Below are 20,608 nucleotides of genomic sequence, written 5' to 3'. Positions count from 1 at the left end.
TGGTGTCCTGGCATCTCCAAGCTTCCATCATCACCTTTTATCTTGACTCTGTGCTGTCACCAGCTCTCACGCTGGACCCTCATCACCTCGCATTTCTGTGCCTTCCATCACTTCCCATTCCAGCCCGTCCATCACCTCTTTTTTTTTTTTTTTTTTTTTTAACTCCACTTTTGTCCCTCCCTCACCTTCCATGCCTGTATCTTCCTCATTTCCCAGCCATGCTCCTCAGGGCCTACTGTGTCTGCGCTCACCTCTGCCTCTCCTGTGCTGCTCTGCTTCTGTCCATCCTTGCTTTCCAACCTTTGCCCCCGTTTCCCTTCTAGTCTTCTCAGCCCCTTTCTATGCTCCCCTGTTCTCCTACTTCATCTTTAGCTCATTTTCCATGCCTGTGTGCTGTCTTCCTCCACTTCCCAAGAGTGGCCCCTTCCCAGCATCCTCTCCATTGCTTTCTTCTCTCTTCCCCAGCAGAGGGTCCCTGCATTCACCTCCGTCCTGTCCCTGAAGGGGTCCTGTCCCTGAAGGGGTCTCGCTCTTCCTCCACTTCCCAAGCCCATACCTTCTTGAGCGCTCTCCATTCCCTTTTTCTTTACATGAGCTCTCTGGCCCTTTGTGCCTTCATCTCACCTCTTCAATGCCCCCTCAAGCTCCCTAGAGGCCTAATGTTGCTCCTAAAAGGGCCCACATAGGACACAGGCCTTCTGGGCACTGAGGCAAGGGACAGAGAGGTGAGATAAAGAAGGGGAGGTGGGGATATTGGGGGAAAGTGTGCGGGGGGGGGGGGGGGGGGTAGAGGGCCAGAGGTGAAAGAGGAAGGGACCCAGAGAGGAGCTGGCCCAGGGCTGGTGAGCAGATTGGAAGGAGGGGCCTTCCTCAGAGCTGAGTGGCACAGGGAGGCTCAGTGAAGGAGCTAAAGAGCTGGGAGACCAGGAGAGAAAATGGAGGAGAGAGCATGGGGGGAAGTATGTGTGTATGGAATGTTGATGTTGGGGTTGCCTCCGAGATGGCCACCCCTTTGCTGTGCAGTGGAGAAGAACAGCCCCAAGAGGGCTCATGGCTGCCCAGTGGCACATGGCAGCAGTGGGGGATCAGGAGGGCGCTGTAGGACAGTGATGGAAGGTGGTGGGAGCCTGAAGAAAGGAGCTGGGCAGGGTCAGGCAAGTGAGTGGATGGAGGAGGGTCAAAGGACAGGTAGAAGAGGAGGGAGGAGGCCATCTGTTCTGGCTGACCCCCTCCCACCTCTGCTTACCTAATCATGAGGACAGAGGTGAAAGGATGGGCTTCTCTTGGGACCCCATGCTTGGCTAGAGGAAGAGGCCAGCTTTGGAGAGCTTTCTAGGCCAGGGGAGATCCTTCCCTGCCCCAACATCTCCCTAGCATCCCCCATTGAGAGGGAGCATCTCCTGTAATCGCTTCTTCACTTCCCTTCCCCTGGCTTCTCCCTCTATTTCTCTTTGCCTTCCTTCCCTTCTTCTCTTCTCTTTCTTCCGTTTGCCTTCCATCCCCAACCCCTCCTGTTACATAATATCCCTACAGACCTGCCAGACACCCATTGACACCCTTGCACCGGATGTCAGTCTGGTCATGGGGGACCAGTACACCTGAGTCCTAAAAATGCCCCAAGGGGGTGCCACTCTCCTGGTCGTTGACCCTGATTCCCATTCTAGAGCCTCGGCCCCCGCCCTTCATTTGTGCTACTCCCTGAAGCCAGGGTGGTGGGATCAACTCTAGCCTCAGTTCTGAGTCAGTAGCTTCTAGGGGTTCTGGATTTATCACTCCAGCTTGCTTAGAAAGGGACTAGCATTGATTCCGATTCTGAAAATGGGCGTGTTAACTTGGCCTTCTGACTGGATGATTTATGGCCAAGAATGGGCATAAGAATCAAGAGGATATTGTTCTGGGATTCTAGATCAAGAGAGCTGAGCCCAGGGATATGGACCTGTGGAGATCCCCCTGGGTTATGGAGGTCTGTATACAAAGAGCCGGTATGGGCTGTGGGCACCCAGGACCATGGCTTTCCTGAATTGTACAGGACATTTTATCCTCTCATGATTCTAGACCTACCAGAAGGGTTTTGTCATGGCTTCTGGTGCTGCGGGGAGACAGGCAGAGGGTCTGCACATGTAGTTTCAACCAAGGGGCATCACTGCATGTGTGTGTGTGTGTGTGTGGTTTTTTTTTTTTTTTTTTTTTACATAGAATGAGTTTATTGTTTGGGTCTGGGTTAGCTAACCATATTAATGGTTGGTTGTTTTTTTTTTTCTAGAATGCAGGTGTGTGGGAACTGTATGGAAGATTCTTGATCATTTAGTGTTTTATTGGATCAATGAATTTCTGGGTCCAGAAGGCCCAGACCATGTTGGGTGTGGACAGAAGGTGCCATTCCTGGGCCGTTGGTGGTCGGCACCTGGGCAGGTGGCATCTTGTGTGCAGCCAGAGGCTCTCTTGCCTTGGGCTTCAGAGTTGTGTGCTGTCCCCCCCTCCCCCATTGTGCACAAAGTGGTTCACTAGCTACATGGGGAGGTCAAAGACGGTGGGTCTGGGCCATCCTGGAGTAACATTCTGAGCCTTGGCTTAGGTCCCTTCTCCAGAGCCCTTTCCTGGAAAGGAAAGTGTGGCTCCTTGTCTCTGCACCCCAGGGAGTCTGGTGGCCAGGGGCGGAGAGGACAGGTTGCTGGGGGTGGGGTGGTGGTTGTTGGGAGTTACTTCTGGGGTTGGGGGGTCCAGCCTGGTAGCCACCAGAGGGACCTGACAGAGCCCCACCCCCCCTCCCCATCCCCCTGCCCACCCCCCATCCCCTCACCGGGCGGCAGTGCCTCCCTGGCGGGAGAAATGTCTCCCCAGGGTAATTACTGCTGCCCCAGTCCAATAAGCCATTGAGCCCCTGTGGTCCAAGACGCATCTCCCCACCCGATTCCCCCACAGTGTAATAAATGCCCTTAGGCTTTCACAGGCCCACGCCGTGTCATAAACTGCCTGCAGTGTTAGAACAGCAGGGTAATAAACCCCGGGGGAGGCCTGGTGGAGCAGGGCCTGGGCAGGGACCGGGGGCGGGGACGTGTGGCCCGTGCTGTCCTGCTCCAAGCCAGCCCCTGCCCTCGCTGCTGGCCAAGGCCTGTCTTTGTGCGCTCACCGCCATGTTTGCCGGCTGCCTCGTGTCTCCTCTTGGAGAGTGCCTCCCCGCGCTGGGTCTTTGCGTGTGGCCGGTGTGTTGTCACCTGTGTGTGGGTGTGGGGTCTCCTGTGGGGCCTGCGGCCCGGATGCCGGTGGTTACCTCTGATCCTGGAGGCCTCACTGCCCTGTGGGGTATGGGGCTGGCCTGCTGCTCAGGCCTGCTCTGGGCTCAGGCAGGGTTCTCTCCAAGGTGACGTGCTGCCTGGGTTTCTCGGGTGGGGAAGTGAGGAGAAATGGCCTCCTTTCCCTTTGACCTGGGAGGTTTGGGAGCAGGACCCATAGAAATGGGGTTCCATGGGTCTGAGGGACCAAGAAACCCAGTAAGCCCCCTCCTCCGTCTGACTGGGGGAGGGGGCTGGAGCATGTGGGGTGAAGAGGCAGCAGCCTCTGGACAGGGAGGCAGGGAAGGGGGCTGTGTGGAAGAAGGTCAGCAGTCTCAGTTCCCCTGGCCCTCCCCACCCCCCAAATTTGGACTTGCAGCTTGTGAGTAGAGGGGGAAGGGAGGACCCTGGGTATTATGGTTGCCATGGAAACAGCCGGTTTTCCAGAGTGCTGCAGTGTTGGGAGTGGAGAGGCTGTAGGGGCTGAGGCCTACTCTGCTCCTGGCCGGCAGGCCCTGCCCCTTTCAGACAAGTGACCTGCCTGGGCTGGGGGTGTGGCTCACTGTGTACCCTGCCTCCAGCCAGCTCTCCACCCTAATCTGGGGGCCCCATCCTGAGGGTTCTGCCCTCACCACGGGGCCTCCAGGGCCCCAAAGTATAAAGGATTCCTTGTCTGAGGGGGCGGGGCCAAGCTCCTCCTGTCTGCTGAGGGTGCTTCCCATTGACAGCAGTATTGAGATGTCAGTAGACATCAAGGTGGTTCTTTCCGGCCTGCTCTGCCCTGCCCTGGGCACTGGGGTCATCTCCCCTCTCTGGCTAGATCTGGGGAGATGGAGGGTGTTGATGACAAGTGCCTTGGAGAACAGCTCTTGTTCCCCCCAGCCCCGAACCCCTGCTGGCCTCATGGCCTCTCTGGGACCTGGGCAACAGTCTTCCCTTTTCTCCTTCAGGGGCCTAGGAGCTTCCTGGGATAGAGCCCGCTGATTGTCCCAACTGCACCAGGGCTCCTAGCCCCTGGGGTGAGAGACCCCAGGGTGCTTGAGGTGCCCAGCCCTATTGTTACCAGCTGGGCTGCCATCTTGAAGGAGCAAGATGCTTTGGGCCTCAGGCCCTCCTGGAGCCTGGCTTCCCTGACCCAGGGCTTTCCATCCTACCCCTGAGTTCTCCTACTCCTTCCCAGCCTACCTCAGGCTTTTGCCCTCAGCCCCCCACCTGCCTTTCTCTCTGGATAAATCCTCCCCTGAACTCCTCTCCCCCAAGAAGTGCTTTGAGAGGAGTTGTTAGTGGCAAATTATTTAATTAAGTATTTTATGAATCTCATCTCCTCCATTTATGTTCTAAAGAATGGAAGATTGTTCTCTTCCTTCTCTGAAGGCCCCAGATTACTAGTCCTCTAGGCCTCCCAGACAATAAATGTTTCCTTCCCGGAAACTGGGTGACTGGCCCCTCACCCCCCACACCTGCCATTGTCTGCCCCTACCCAACTCCCTGCAGCCCAGTCACCGCAGGAGGGAACCTGGCGACTAATGGGGTTTATTTTGGGGCTGAGATCGTTAGGGACCTCACACCCGCCCGCCCCCGGCTGCCGGATGGAGGAGCCTGAGAGGGGGAGGGAGGCTGGAGTGGGGGAGGGCAGGGAGAGGGAGCCTTCATCCCTGGCTCTGAGTTCTCCCACTTTCTCTCACCTACACCCCCCTCTGTCCATCTGTCTCTCTGCCTCCTTCCTCCTCTGGCTGTCAAGTCTCTTTTCCTTACCCACCCTGCCCCCTGCCCCAGCCCCAATATCTCTCTCTTCTTTGCTGGGTAAGGCTCCAGGCAACCCCTCTCTGGGGACCTAGGCAGCCCCTTAATTGGGAGTGGAAACAAGGAGTCCTGGCCACACTGGGACCAGGATTTCCAGGGGCTTGGGAGTGGGTGGGGGTAGGTGGTGGAAGGGTGCCAGCCTGTGGGCTATGAGTCAGAGCTGAACACAGCCCTGCGCCTCTCGCCATTGCCTGGGGCTCCTTGGCTTTGGTGCCTGCTCAGCTTGGGCTCATAGGAGCACACACCTCAAATCTGTCACCTCTGCCAGCCCTGGGAGAAGTTGAGCTGGGCGGGCCCGGGCCCCCTGGGTCCTGCCTGCCCTCCGTCCACTTCCCGGTCCCCTTGCAGCCTCTCCCTGGGCTCTCTCTCTGTGTCACTCTCTCTATTGCCTCTCTGTTTTGCTGTAATTAAAGCTAGAATTCTTGATGAGGCAGCTACATCTGTCTGTGCGCGTGCACGGGCTCTCAGCCGGGCACCCGCCTGCCAACTGTTCCTGAGGACTGCAGGGCCTGGTGGCTGCTGTAGGTATCACAGCCGAAGCCTGGTGGCCCTGTGCAGGCCTGAGGACCTGCTAACTTCACTCACCTGAAGTCATATCTCCCTTTCTCTTTTCTCTTTGCAGCCGGGACCACATACATCTTTGGGAAGGGGGGAGCACTCATCACCTACACGTGGCCCCCCAATGACCGGCCCAGTACAAGGATGGACCGCCTGGCCGTGGGCTTCAGCACGCACCAGCGGAGTGCTGTGCTGGTGCGGGTGGACAGTGCCTCCGGCCTCGGAGACTACTTGCAACTGCACATCGTAAGGATCCAGGGTCCTGGCCCCTGCCCCTCCTCCCCGCCCTCTAGTCTTCCTACCCTAGATCTACTCAGTCCCCTCATTGCCATGGAATCAGCACCTCACATATTCTCTCATGTTTCCCCCAATTCCTGGAGGGCCCTTTGAGACCCTCTCCCTTCCTCTTGTCCATTCTCAGAGCCACCCTAGCTGATTTGAAGCTCCCCACTTCCTGACTCCATCTCCAGGTCATCTCCTGACCTTCCTGAACAGAGGGCTACTTGAGACTTCTAGGCCATTCTCCTGCAGCCCATGCAACATCCCCACATTGCAACTGCCCTGGGCTGCTGCCTGCCCACTGCTAGACCTATGGCAGCCCGCTGTGGCCTGCACCGATTCTTGCCCTGCTTCTTCATATGCCCCTGCCCCAGAGCAGTCCATGCTTGCTTCTGCACCTTGCCTGTAGATCCTGCTGCTGCCTGTGCTCTGCCCTTAACCTCTGTTCCCATGACCTTTGCCCTTCCAGCAGCCCCTTTACCCTACCTCCCCTCTACCTTCCCTGGCCATGCTCACTCCTCTCTGACCTCTTGGCCCAGTCGTACATCCCCACCCTGGCCTCCTGTCCCACTTGGCCATGCCTTTTTTTGCCCAGCTCCCCTCCTCAACCTCTGCTTCTTTCCAGTGCCTCCCTCTGGGCCTCCTACCAAACCTGCCCCTATCTGCCCTACCCACCCTACTGCCCTACACACCATATCCCCTGTCTGCTCTACCTGCCATATCCACCATTCTTGTCATACATTTCATACCCTCCTAGCCGCCATACCCCCTACCCACCCTACCTGCCATATCCACTATTCTTGCAATACACCTCTGCCCTCCATATCCCCCTCCCCACCACTACACACCATACCCCTCTGCCCGCCATACCCCCTTACCCACCATACACCTTACACACCCTACCTGCCATACTGACCATTCTTGCACACCTCTCTACTCAGTCCCCTCATTGCTATGGAATCAGCACCTCACATCTCTCATACCCGCCATACCCCCTTTTCCATCATACCATGCCCTAACCACACCCCCCACCTGCCATACTCACAGCTCCTCTCCGTTTTCATCCTAACTCTGTCTTCAGGCAGCCCCTTTTCTTCCTTGACCCCTTCCCCATTTCTAGTCCTACCCCACAGCCTTCCCAACAGCCTCTGGCCTTGGTCTCTTTCATTTCTGCATTTAGCCTCTCCCCTGCCCCATCCCCATGGCCTTAACTCCTGGGCCTCTGACCTCGATCTCATATCCACCTGTAAGTCCCCTTACAACCCTTTCCTTTCGCTGCCCGCATCCTGCATGCTGACCCTGGCCAGGACCCCTGAGCTGGGGGTTCGAGTAGGGTGACCAGGCTCTATGTGCTAGAAAGGTCTGGGTGGGGGGTCCTGGGCTTTAAGGGGACCTTGGACGTATGTTTGTGTTCTGGTCCCTCCTCATCTGATTGGACTGTGGCTACTGGCCCCTCTTTGCACATTAACTTTCCGGGGTACCCTGCACATCCCTCCCCCAACACCAGGGAGCAAAGGAAGGAGGTGTGAGATGTCCTGTGGGCTGAGTGGAGCTGGAGTGGGAGCAGCAGCCGCTGGGTGCTGGATGGGGGAGGCCAGGCAGAGAAGCATCTAGGGAAGGGGTGAGGAGGGATGAGTAGAGCCTGGGGAGAATGCCTGGAAGGTTTGTGCCAGTGTGGGCAGGATAGTGTCCTCGGCTGGATGTGAGAGACCACGGCCATGGACAGCACACGTGACTGTGTGAGACACGTGGGGCCAGGTGCATACTGACGGTGTTGGGAGTGACGGGGGACCTTGGGGGACCATGGGGGACAGGCTCTCGGCCTCTGATCACATGTGTTGCTCCATGTTTGCCCTTCCCAGGGGAGTGTGGTACTTGCTGTTACTCCAGTCTCCTGACCCTGTGGCAGGTGTGGCTGTGTCTCCATGGCCTTCTCTGCAAGTTAAGGCTGTGTTCTCTCTCTAGACAGTCATGAGGAGCCAGGTGTGGCTTCGGAGCTGCTGGCCTGGATTTGAGTCTCAGCTCTGCCACTTCCTTGCTCTGTCCTCGTGCAGCCACGCTGTGAGCCTCAGTGTCCCCTTTTGAGGCCCGATAATAGGATGGCAAGAGGACAAAGGGAGTCTGTGAGGTTTCAAGAACACTGTGTGTGTAAAGCCTCGGGACACAGCCCAGCCGACAGGAAGCACTCAATGTCAGCCTACACCCTGATCATCTGTGATTCCAGCCAGATGTGTCCATCTGCCTATGTTCTGGAACTGCCTGTTTGACCAGTCCTGTGTGTCTTTGTGCCTGCAGGGTTGGGGGACAGGGTTTTCGAGCACTGAAGAGACAGCGTGGGGGCTCAGGGTGCAGGGAGAAAGGACCCACAGTCCTCACCTGGCACAGTCTTGTGGAGGAATGTGGCCTGGTGCCTGGTGTTGCTGAGGGCTGGGGTGGGGTGCCTGACCTTGATGGGGAGCCTGGTGAGGGTGGGGACCCTGGAGGGAGTGTGGGAGCCACAGGAGAGGCCAGCTGTGAGGGAAGAGTAGGGCCCAGCCAGGCTGAAGCCCCTGGGGGGCAGCCCCCAAGCCCCTCCTCTCCTGGTGACACACCAGCTCCCACCGCCGCGTCATTAGCAGCTCTCAGAGAGTGGGGAGGCGGCAGCAAAATAAGAGAAAAGCAATTTGACGTTTCTAATAAAGCGTCGCTCCACTTTGCCAAATTAATTTTGACTCCCATAATTATTTGCTGTAGGAGCGGCCGCGTTCTCCCCACCGCCGCCTAATGAGGTAATTGGGGAATTAGGAATTAATGACTTTAACAGAAGTGACAACTGACTTCACGTTGGGAGCAGCTCTGGGAACTGCTTCTCCCCCGGAGCGTATGGCTCTGAGCTCAGCTGCCTCCTAGGAAACCCAGGGGTCCTGCCTTCCAGTCACCCTGGCCAGCCCTCTGGCACCCCAGGTCCCAGGCAACCTCTACTCCTTGACCACCATCACCGCCTGGCCCGAGCCTCATCAGTTGAAACCCTCAGAGGTGTCTAAGGGACTGATGCTATTCTGGGGTGATGTTATTGCTAATAATAGTACTGAGGAGCTTCAGCTCTTTTCCTCATGTGTGTGGGGAGCACGTGATCATCCCATCTCCCTGGGATGTTGTCAGTCTGTGGGTGGTGGGTGTGTGGGGCTTGCGAGTACTCTTTGTTAGGCGAGCCCAGCCTCAGTTTCCCTGAGGAGAGATGCTGCATTGTGTGTATATGACTGTGTGTGTGTGTGTGTGTGTGTGTGTGTGTGTGTGGCCTTCCCAGGTTCTAGGAAGGGGAGAACTGGATCCAGAAGTGAGGAAGGGAGTGGGCCTGGATCTCCAAGTGAGCCACAGCTGCCCACCTTGTGCCCAGCTTTTTGCAAAACCCTAACCCCCACCCCATCTGTGAGCCCCCCATCCCCATCCTCAGTGGCAGGTTCTTGGCTCTGCTGGATGCAGGAGTTGTTAGTGGAATGGGCCCTAATGCCCAGGCTGGACTGGGGTAGTCTTTCAGGAAGACCCCAGGAGTGTGTGTGTGTGTATGCTCTAGGGATCTGGGTCCCATAACTATGTGTGATTCAGGGGGCCTAAGGGAGCCTGTGTGGTTGTCTGTCCTTTGTGGAGGAGGGGCATAGAGGGCTAGGGGGCTCAGTCCAGGAGTGCTGCCAGGAAGTGCAGGGGAATGGAATAGGGGCCCAGGTTTAGGGCCTCCTGGGCCTTCCCCTGGCTTCTTTTGATGTCTTTGGCCCCTCAGGTAGATTGGCCTCAGTAGCTGCTCATATTATCCCCTGGCAATCTCCCCAGACTAGTGGGCAAGGGAGAGAGAACACTGGCTTTGGAGTCAGGCTAACTGGGGTTCAAATCAGGGGTTCCTTTCCTGTGATGTGGATTTAGGGATGTTACTCAACCTCCCTTAGCCTCAGTTTTCTCCTTAGTGAATTGGGGATTCCATAAGTTTCCTGAGAGGGTTGCTGTGGGGATGAAGAGAACATATGTGTATAGTACCCTCTGAGGCCTGGCACATTTTAGGGGTTCAGTAAAGCACTCCCTCTTATGCTGGTGCCGTCAACAGAACTCTTCTGGGGCTGGATCCTCGGTGGCCCCTGGAGAATTCCCCAGGCCCTGCCCGTCCAGAGCCTGTGACCCCAGGTCCCAGAGGTTGCTGAGACTGACTCTTGGCTCCCCTCTTCCAAGCCTGGGTCTCTGACTTTCCTCTCCTGTCCTTCCTCAGCTCCCAGCCCATCCTCTACCCCTACACCCACACACTCACGTTTCCTTAGTAAGTCTACTGTGATTTGTCTCCCTGATCTCTTTCCATACTCATCACTCCCAAAAATATAGTCCAGACTCCCGCCTTCACTCCTATGACTTCACATTCAGGCCTGACCAACATGGGGCCTGATGAGCTGCCAGGAGAGGCATGTTGCTGCCTTAGTCCAAGAGCCCCGGGGACCTGCTCAGTGCTGAGCATGCAGAGAAGGGGAGGCTTGAGGCTGGGAGTGGTGGGCCATGGTGAGGCCAGACTTTCCTCAGGTGCTAGGCTGGCTTCCATGGGCTTCTTTGTTGGTTGTGCCCTAGAGAGGTCTCTAGTGGCCCCCAGCTTGGTCCTGGCCTCCTTGTCCTGTCCTGGGCTCAGTGGCCCTTGCACAGAATGGGTGCCCTGTAAACATTTGTGAATACTCTGAACGAACCAAAAGGCAAAAGGCCGGTGTGGTTAGCGGAGATGCTCCCTCCAGGCTCTGCACCACACCGTGGTCCCAACCTCTGAGTCTCAGGTCACCCTCCTGCCTACATGTGGGGGGAGGCAAGCTTGCCCACCTCTCTGGGCAGGTAAGAGGGTCAGCAAATGCAGGACTGGAAGATGTGCGCTGTAAAGCTGTGAAGTGCCACAGATCTGGGGCGGTGGTGGTCACAGGTGGAGTTCTAGAGTGAATGGTTATTCCCTCCTAGTTGCTGACCTCTACCTCCTTGTCCCCAGGACCAGGGCACCGTGGGGGTGATCTTTAACGTGGGCACGGACGACATTACCATTGATGAGCCCAACGCCATCGTGAGCGACGGCAAATACCACGTGGTGCGTTTCACTCGAAGTGGCGGTAACGCCACCCTGCAGGTGGACAGCTGGCCGGTCAATGAGCGGTACCCGGCAGGTAGGCGGAGCCGGCGCGCAGAGGAGGCGCTGTGGGCGGGGCGAACAGGGAAGCCTCTGATAGGATCACTGGCTTGCCGGGGGCGGGGCTAAGCCTCTGGGAGAGGCCACGGGAGAGGCAAGGCTAGTGGCGACCAGGACAGGGGTATGGCTAAAGAGAGACCTCGGGATTTGTGAGGAGGGCTGGACCTCGGTGTTGGGAGCCTGTCGGCTAGGAGGGAGAGGGCAGAGCTGAGCTGGGAAGGCCACAAGGCCAGGGTCCAGGTAGGGGTGGGGGAGAAGAGTAGTGGAAGAAGGGTAGAAGTAGGGAGAGTCTGACACTGTTGAGGAAAGGATGGGTTTAGAATTGAAGGACAGGCAAAAATGGGAAGGCAGATGCAGAAACCAAAGAGAGAAGATCCATAAGTAACCCAAGATCTATCTTGGCAAGGAGGCAGGCCTGATCCCAAGGACAGAACCAAAGAATGAACCAAGGTCTTTACAAAGAGCAAGTCAAAGATCCATTATCAGGAGTTCTAGATAAAGGAAGAAAAGTGACCATAGAAGCTTAGAGAAAATGAACCCCAATGTCTCAGAGAATAAGGGACACAGTCAAAGGGAGAGAATGCCGAGTGATGAGAGTGCAAGCACATTCCACGGACCTTCTCTGGGAGTCTCCTAGGTGTCGGGCTCTGAGGACACAAGGAAGCAGGACATAGCCTCTGCTTGCAGGGAGCTCACAGTCTAGGAGTGGGAAGCACGGGAATGCAAACAGACCTGGTTCCACGGTGTCACACAGTGTGACAGCTGTGGTGGCCCAGGATAGACCAAGATTCTAAGGAGCAAGGGGAAGGAGAGGATGAGGACATGGGAAAAATGAGGAGGCAGAGAAAGAGCCTCAGAGTGCGGGGGAGCCAGGGGAGGAGTGATAGAGAGATATGGGAACAGTCACTGGGACAGGAGCAGAGACGGAGGCAGTCCCGGAGTGATGCAGAGAGATATATGGAGATGTTGTGGCACAGACCCAGCCAGTGGGAGAAGAGGTGGACAGAGCTTCAGGAGGGAGAAGAAGAGAGCCCAGTGCGGGAGACTGAGAGGGAGGGGCAGGAGGGAACTGCAGAAATGCAGACTTGTGGAGGTATAATCTGGCTGAGCGACCCCACAGTCACACACGGGGGCGACCAAGGAGAAGGGAGAGCATCTGCAGCCTCACTCCCTCTCTGAGGCAGAAGTGACAGCCGAGGCGGGGGCAGAGTGGCTGAGAAGGGTGTGGGCAGAAGGACAGGGAAAGGTGCAGGTGTGCAAACTCTCACAGGCTGCTTACGCTGGTGTAAAGATGCAGGTTTGTACCCCACAGTCTCTGGTGATGAAGAGAACCACATGGTCCCACCCTCCCCCCCCAAAAAAAACTACAGAGGCTGATGGACATATAGGACAAACACAGACACACAGGTGACTATAAATACCATAAGGTCAAACTGACATTGGAGAAAGGAAAGCCCTGCTGAGGGAGGCCTGCCTACACCAAGGTTCTGGGCATGTGTGGGGTCACTCAGGCACACAAACACTCCTGTGTGAAGTCTTGCGTGTGTGCAGGCCAGGCTGTGTAGGTGTGACTGCCCTACTGTCACCAGGCCTCTCTCTCAGCCACACTCATGTGAGGGCAACCTTTGTAGCAATGAGGACCTCAGCCGAGGCTGAATGGGACTATACTGGGAGGACATGAAGGCTTCATCACATCAAACCATGACTTGGGTCCAGAGCTTCTTCCCATGGAGCCCATGCCTGCTCTCCTCTGCTCAGGGACCCCTGGCTGGGGATGGGGAAGACTGCTGGGTGTTCCCTCACCTGTAAAGCAGTGCCCACCTGTGTGCAGTGTGAGGGCAGACGGTCGACGGAAGCCGAGTGTCATCCTGAGCAACACTGACAGGCAGGATTGGCAGGTGGCATGGCCCAGAGCCTGGGCCTCCAGACTTTTAGGGAGCACAGAGACTCAGCTCTTGGATTCTGAGTCAGCAGGACCTGCCTTTTAATCCTGGACTGTCTACTGACAAGTTGTCTGGCCCTGGGTGAGTCATCCAGCCTCTCTGACTGTTTCCACCTCTGAAAGATGGGGATAATATGCACCTCATAGTAATATTGCGAGAATTCCTAAGATGGCCCAAGGAAAGCACTAGAATGACATGGCCTAGAGGAGGTCCTCAACAAACAGAACTTCTGTTAGAATTGTTATGTACTCCAATGAGGCAGATGTACATTCTTCCCTTCCTCTCAGGACACATACAAGGACAGATACAGACACACACAGGGGGTCCCTAAAAGCCTCCTGCCCTCCTGAATGTGCTCTGCGTGTGTGCTTCCCCGACCTTGCCTTGTATGACTCCCTTCTGGTCCCTTCATCTCTCCTCCAGTGTCTTCTTTGGTACCTCTCTCTCCCATCCCCAGTCGGGGGATGGCCTAAGCCACCTCTAGCAGAACAAAAAACACTGCTGGTCACTTGCCAGTCTCCCCTGCTTGGCTGGGGCACTCTGCGGGTAAGGGCCAGGGCTCCATCCTTCATCTTCAATACCCGGCACCAGAACAGAGAAGGCACTCAAAATAGATGTTTGTTGAGTGACTAAAAGAGTAAACAATCCATTTTTTACTCAGATACTAGTGACTTAAATCTGTAGGGAAGGCAAGGGCTTGTTGTGTCAGAAGCACCTAGTCAAGGCAGCAGCCGTGTACACAGGAACACGTGGTGTGCTTGTCCATGGGAGGTGTCCATGGCATGCCCGGGGCCCAGGCCTCACTGGAGGCCAGCGCAGCTGTGCAGTGTGAGATGAGCAGGAAAGCCCCCCCACCAACACGTTATTGAATATTGTACATGGTTTCAATGGGAGGAGTGGCCAGATTCCCAAAGGAAATCATTTCCATTTCCACTGCTACAGACTGGGATAATCCACAGCCCGTGGATGCAGATAGGAGCATACCAAACTCCTAGGTGCACACATACACACACACACACACACACACACACAGTCTTCCTATCTCCAAGGCCTGGACAGTGGTGAGTGGAGAGAGGGACAGGTAGGGATGAGAAAGGGTGGGGTTAGGAACTGTGGGGAGGAGCCTAAAGCAGAAAGGGTAGTGAGTGACAAGGATCAGGAACTGGACTAGGTCCCTGGGGCAGAAATGAATGGGGCAGAAATGAAGGGACCTGAGCAGAGTGGAATCTGAAGGTCTTGGAATGGGGCTGGAGGTCAGGGGGATGGCTGTGGGAGAGGCAGAGAAGGGCAGGGTGGGTGGGGCTGTGGTGGCAGAGTGACCTGTAGCAGTGGCAGGCAGAGGGGATGGTGGGAAGGGTTATAAGGCTGTGGTGATGGGCCCTTTGGAGGAAGGGATCAGGGTGGAAGCTCTTGGGGTAGGGGTGTGAGGTGAGCTGGCAAAGAGCACAGTGGGGAGCCAAGCGCAGAAGGGAAGGGGAGCTGAGTGCCTGGAGAAGTGGTTTAAATGTTACTGTTAAGTGCGAGTGCCGGGCCACCCCCTAAATGCCGCATAAACCCCACTTAACCCATCCCTCCCACTTCTAAACCACCCTCTAAACTCAGTAACCAGCCGGGCCACTGACCCCTCCTACCCCCTAACTTAAACCCGCTAAATGCCCCTCCCTGCTCCACTGCCCCACTTTGGGATGGGGAAGGAAGGTGGGCACAACAGCTTGAGCAAAGATAAACCTGTTTAACCTCTGACCTTTGACCTTCCAGCTGCCTTTTCCTTTTCTGCTACTCCCTGTCTTTTTCTTTGGGTCACTCATGCCCCTAGGGTGGGGCTGGCTCTGGATGGGAGCCTAGGGAGGGGATGGGGAGGATAAGGGACCCAGCCCTGCTTCTCCTGTCTTGGGTGGACCTTACCCCCTTTCTGGTGGATGTTGCTGCCTTACCTTGAGTCTCCTGAGAAATGCGTAATTACTTTGCTAACTCCTTTGGACTTCGCCGCCTGAGAAACCTACTGTCTTTCTAAACTTTTCCAAGGAAACTTTGATAACGAGCGCCTGGCGATTGCTAGACAAAGAATCCCCTACCGGCTTGGTCGAGTAGTAGATGAGTGGCTGCTCGACAAAGGTAATTAACCAGAATTAATTAATTAATTAATTAATTAACTTTAAAAACAAGATCTTAAAGGTGCAGAGCTCTCTCTTTCCCCACCGTGCCTTCCCCATCGCCCACCCCTTAGGAAAGGGACTGATCATCCCACCAGGATGTCCCCTTCCTCTCTAGAGTCAAGAGTCTTCGTCTTTAGAAGTAGACGGGTGGTTTGGGACAGGGCCAGGGTTTTGCTCAGAAGAGGTTTCCAAACCCCGAATGGGCGAGGGTGATCCTTGAGATTGTCCAGTTGAGACTTGAGATTTACCACCCTGGTAAAGCAGGCTGGAGGACAGATCAGGAGCGGGGTTTTATAAAGGGCCAGCCAGAGGGCCACAGTGCATTGAGAAGCAGGAAGCCTTTGGGAAGCAGGAAGTGCTGATCCTAGGATCCAAAGGGAGGGTGGGAAGGCTTCACTGGGGTCATTAGAGGAGGAAAGGGATGAGTGGGGGGCCTTACATCCTACTGGAAAGACCCCTCTTTCCCAGTGGAGTGATGGTGGGGCACTGTCTCTGGAATGGACTCATGTTGGTCTGGAAGGCCTCTCAGAAGTAACAGAGGCGGGGGTAGGAGGATGCTAGGAAGGGTGGCCCATCTCACGGGGGTTTCTGTGCCTAGTGAGCTGGTGAGCAAGACAGAACAGGCTGGCTGAGTGGCTATGTGTAGTGAGGCACTGCTGGGTGTGAAGGAGAAGGCCACTTGTCACCAAGGGAAGTTGGGGCCAAGGGCAAAGCCATCCCATTCCCTTCGGAGAGGGGGCGAGCTCTGTACCTCTAAGGCTAAACTCTAGGGGGGAAGTAGAGCTGTTAAACCCCTATCTAACCAGCTGATAACTGTGCTTTTAAATGTCCACTGGGGCCTGCCCCAGCTAAAACCCCCAAATGTCACCTCCAGCCCCCTCATACAGCCAGCGGGGACTAAACATGCTGATAACCAGATGTGATAAATCCATAACAAGACAAAAAGTTAAAGGGACTGTAACAGACATCGCTAAAACCTACAGCCCCCAGCCGCACTGGGTTGCTCATTCCAGCGGGGTGAACTTTAACCCTTTGAGGAGTTCATTGTGGGTGGGGCCACAGGGGCCAAGTTCGCTGACCTGTGTAGCGACCTCTCCGTTACCCACCTCCCTCTCCTAGAATCAGAGAGGCCAAGGGAGCAGCCTGGGCTGAGGCTGGGACAACTTGTGACCCCCAGGCAGGCAGAGCTGGACAGGCCCAGGGCGGGGTGGGTGGTAGTGGGGCTAGTGGCTCAGGAGAGGTTGAATCCCAGCTGTCCTTTCCTAGCTATGGGGTCACACCTTCTCTCTAGAGCCCTATTTCCTCTTCTGGAAAGTGAAAGATTGGGCAAAACGCTCTGGTGTTTCCCAGAGGTGGAAGGAAGAGTTCACTTCCCCGTCCAGAAGCCTTGTTCCCTCCTGAGAAGGACAGGGAAAGTGAGCCGGCTGGCTCAGCCTCCCCCCTGGAGGCTGCCGGGAGAATGAAAGGAAGTAAGGAGCAGGGAGGTATTTAAAAACAAGATCTGGGCACTCTTGGAGGGATTATTTTACAGTTAGCATCTGGCATGTGGTAGGTGCTCAATAAATATTTATTGAATGAATCAATTTCCAGTTCCAAAACATATCCGGTGAAGCCCAAGTCCCATGAGATGCTTCCCAAGAAAGAGATTTGTGGTAAAATGAGCTTGGGAAATGCTGAATCCTGTTTCTTCCTCTTGGAGATAGATACATGTGGACGTTGGTTTAATAAAGGCTCTGAGAAGTCCTGTGAGAAAGAAACCTGTCATTTAATTGTGAAATGTTTGCTTCCCAAACTTGTTCAAACACTGTGAGCCTTCTCCTCTTCATTTTCTCCTAACTTTTATGCCTGGGAATAATGTCTGGACACGGTAGTCCTCAGGCACTCTCTGGGTCTAGTATTCCAGCTGCTACTAACCAGTGCTCAGCTTTTGTGGACGGAGTAAGGTGCTAGGCACTGGGAGGGTGCTGGAGGAGGAGAGGCTGAGCAGAGGGCCAAGCAGATCCCTGCCTCAAACCCCCTGCCATGGGTGGTCATTGGCTACAGGCCACACAGATGGTTGGATGGCCCAGGGAACCTGTGTTTCCAAAGAGGGAGTGGGTTTCACAAGTTGGACTATCCTCAGCCCAGGTTTTGGGGGCAGGGCTTACAGACACCTAACTCTAAACCAGATCTTTAACGAGACACTAACCAGAGGCTAACAAGGGCTAAGCCAGGTTTTAAACCCCCCAGCGCCAGCAGCTGAAGGTCCAGGGGAGCAGGGGCGATGTAGTGGTTCCTCTGTGCCCCTCCTCCCCCAATAAGCAACACCAAAACCAAAGTTAAATCTAAACTTAAACATAATAAATATCTTTTCTAAAAACCAAACCAAAGCAACAAACTCAGAGGGTTAAACCGACCCCCGGATCCACTAAAACCAAAGAAAACAGCCAAACCCCACCCAGGTGGGAATTCTGAGGTGTCACTGCTGAGTAGGGGGGCGGGGGAGATTGGAGCTGGAGCGGTTTTTTGGCTGTCAGCGAGCGAAGCAAGGTCCCTTTAACATTTTCCATCTGTGTGCTTGCACATCCTGGCGGGGAGGAAGGCCTCTGCTGTCCAGGGCCTGGTCCCCTGGCAGTGGCTGGGCCTTGGAGGGGGGAGGTGGGGAGGAGAGACGGGAGCCTGGCCAGAGGTCGGAGGGCTTGGTGGTGGCTGGCAGGGCAGAGTGAGGTCTGCGTGGCTGCTCCCACCCTCACGCACGCCAGCCCTCCCCCCACGCACCATCCTCCCTGGCACCTTGGTGTCCCTCCCTCTCTGCTTTGACACGCACTGACCACTTGGCCTGGCAGTCTCCTTCTCTGTCTCTGTCTCTTTGTCTTCTCTGTCTGCTGCTTCTGAGGGCTCTATGGCTCAGGGCTGGACACTGGGCGTGAGACGTTTGGGGAAGCAGAGGGAGAAGATGGGGATCCAATTGAAGGAAGGGAAAGAAGGGGGGGCAATGCCCCTGGAGCAGGAGTGGAGAGGGGATGGGAAGGTCAGAGGCTTGAGCATGGGGGGGAGGGGGGAGCTGGGCTCCCTCCCTTTCCAGCCCATGTGTGCCTTGGGGGACCCGCCCCCTCCGGGGTCCCTACCTGGCTGGGCTAGGGGCTGTGGCTGACAAGGACTTTCCCTTTGGTGTCTGCCCCCTCCTCATTTCTCCAACCCCCCACCCCCTTTGCTGGTTTCCCTCTCCATCCTCTTGCCTTCCCTTGCCTTCCCTCTGTTCTCCCTGTCCCTTTCCAATCTGTCCCCGCTGCCTGTCCCTCTCCTGTCTGTCGCCCCGCCCCCACCGATTCCCCTCCCCACCAGGCCGCCAGCTGACCATCTTCAACAGCCAGGCTGCCATCAAGATCGGGGGCCGGGATCAGGGCCGCCCCTTCCAGGGCCAGGTGTCCGGCCTCTACTACAATGGGCTCAAGGTGCTGGCGCTGGCCGCCGAGAGCGACCCCAATGTGCGGACTGAGGGCCACCTGCGCCTGGTGGGGGAGGGGCCATCCGTGCTGCTCAGTGCGGAGACCACAGCCACCACCCTGCTGGCCGACATGGCCACCACCATCATGGAGACCACCACCACCATGGCGACTACCACCACACGCCGGGGCCGCTCCCCCACGCTGAGGGACAGCACCACCCAGGTGAGGGTCTTTTGGGCTGATGGATAAGGAGTGAGGCTTTGGCAGGGTCGGGGGATGGGGCTGATGTCTACACAGCAACTGCGGCACCCAGGGGAGGCTCTGAGGGGCCTGGGGGACCCTGGAGGCTGCTGTATCATCCTAGTGGTCACGGTGGTGGTTCGGGTAGGGGGAGAGGTCTCCTTTCATGATGTGACCTTTGCCTTGGTGGCCAGGGGTGTTGTAGATGGGAAGGTGGCACTATTTCCAGGGGCCATTCCCAGTGTGACAGGGGAGTTTGGAGCTCCAGCCAGACCAGGCAAGACCACCTAAGAGGGAGGAAGTCTGGACCGGAGTGAGGGTGAAATGAGCTGGTCTGCCTGCCCCAGAACGGAGGCCAGGCCCAGTGGCATGTGGGGAGCGAGCAGCAGATGGATAGAACCAGGGTGGCATCGCTCTGGCGGGGCACATAGGTGAGAGCACTGGGGGTGCCTAGAGGCTCAGCTGGGGGCTGGCGGAGGCCCCGGAACAGCATCTCCCTGATTCCTGGTGCCCTTACAGCGGGACAGCAAGCCTCCTACCTTCTCGCATCTTCTCCTCGTGACTGTGAGCAGGTGGCCCACCTAGCAAGCCTTGTGTTCTCTATGTCCAGTGCCTGAGGGGCTGTTGGTGTGGACAGTTTGGTGCTTTACCCTTCGCCTTGCCTGCCCCATCTGCTCAAGGGCTCTCTCTAGATCAGGGCAAGCCTTGGGGATTTGAGTTTATCTTCTCTTGTATCTGGATGGGGTTGTACCTGGGGAATGAGGCTCTTATGGGGCAGGACAGGCCTGGCTGTCGTGATGCTGAAAGCCAGTTGACCACATGTGACTTACAGAGGCAGCTCGGGGATCCGGCTGAGTTTTCTGGTTGTCACCAGCAAGGACTGTGGCCCAGGGAGGTCTCATACCTGGCATGGTAGACCCACCACCCTCCCAACCCAAGCTACTTCTGTCCCTCATCACCCATGGCTGTTGAGCCTCTGTGCCTAAAGAAGACTCTGTGCTCCCAGGGGGAGGGGGAGAGGTCTGGAGGCAGCCTGGGGAGCAGGTCCCAACTCCACCACTGGCCTGCCTTTAGCGTCTGGAAGTGAGGGCTGGATTCCATGAGGTCTAAGTCCACTCATCCCTGCCAGTCTGTGCTGTAGGGGGCCTGGCACCAGCCAACAGCCTCATGCAGGTGAGAGATACAAGTCTGAACCCCCTTCCCCATTGCCTTCACTGCCAAGAAAAGCAAGGGGACCTGATTGACAGGCCTTGCCCCAAGGAGCAGGGAGCCCTGGGAGAAAGGCCTGGCCCTGCCCAAGGTTGGGCACTGATTATGCCCTGTGCCCAGAGGCAAGAAGGGCCAACCAGTCTCAGTGGGAGGGTGATGGGCAGACCATCTAGGTGGACGGAAGGGCTGGGGCCTTCAGGGTCACAGTTGTGTTGGGAGAACCTCCCCCAGGAGAGGCTGGTGCTGAGGGGGACAAAGATGCTGAAGAAAACCAGTCTTCTGAAGATGAGGGTGGGGTGGGGGGTGGGGGGTGGAGAAGAGGCACCATGTGACCCTTTCACCTCTCCCCCCCAGACTCCTCCCATCCTTGGTCTTTGGGACCCCTCTCCCTACACCCTGTGGTCTCTCAGGCTCCATTCCTGCCTGGACTCTGGGTTTCCCTCCCTGGGTCTCTTCCCTAACACACCCCGAGCACACTCCCCTCTCTATCCCCTTACATTCACTCATCTTGGGGATTCTCTTTCTTTGCAATCAGGAGAAGAGA

At 56.4% G+C, this 20,608-nt stretch overlaps 1 protein-coding gene across 42 annotated transcripts in view; it reads left to right on the top strand.

The window, feature by feature from the left end:
- NRXN2 (neurexin 2) overlaps window positions 1-20,608 on the top strand; it is a 107,102-nt gene that overhangs the window by 72,470 nt on the left and 14,024 nt on the right. For 29 of the 42 annotated variants that reach the window (XM_072758332.1, XM_072758322.1, XM_072758321.1 and 26 more), the window contains 4 exons: window positions 5,698-5,879; window positions 10,894-11,065; window positions 15,057-15,146; window positions 18,512-18,837. In XM_072758332.1, the coding sequence (XP_072614433.1) occupies window positions 5,698-5,879; window positions 10,894-11,065; window positions 15,057-15,146; window positions 18,512-18,837 (770 nt within the window). The remainder of the gene's footprint in view (window positions 1-5,697; window positions 5,880-10,893; window positions 11,066-15,056; window positions 15,147-18,511; window positions 18,838-20,608) is intronic. The other 13 variants (XM_072758329.1, XM_072758356.1, XM_072758337.1 and 10 more) reach the window with 1 other exon arrangement.

This window comes from Vulpes vulpes, chromosome 5 (genome assembly GCF_048418805.1).
Source record: "Vulpes vulpes isolate BD-2025 chromosome 5, VulVul3, whole genome shotgun sequence".
NCBI lineage: Eukaryota > Metazoa > Chordata > Mammalia > Carnivora > Canidae > Vulpes > Vulpes vulpes.
Note: the sequence above shows the minus strand (reverse complement) of the source record. Positions and strands in the feature narration are given on the sequence as shown.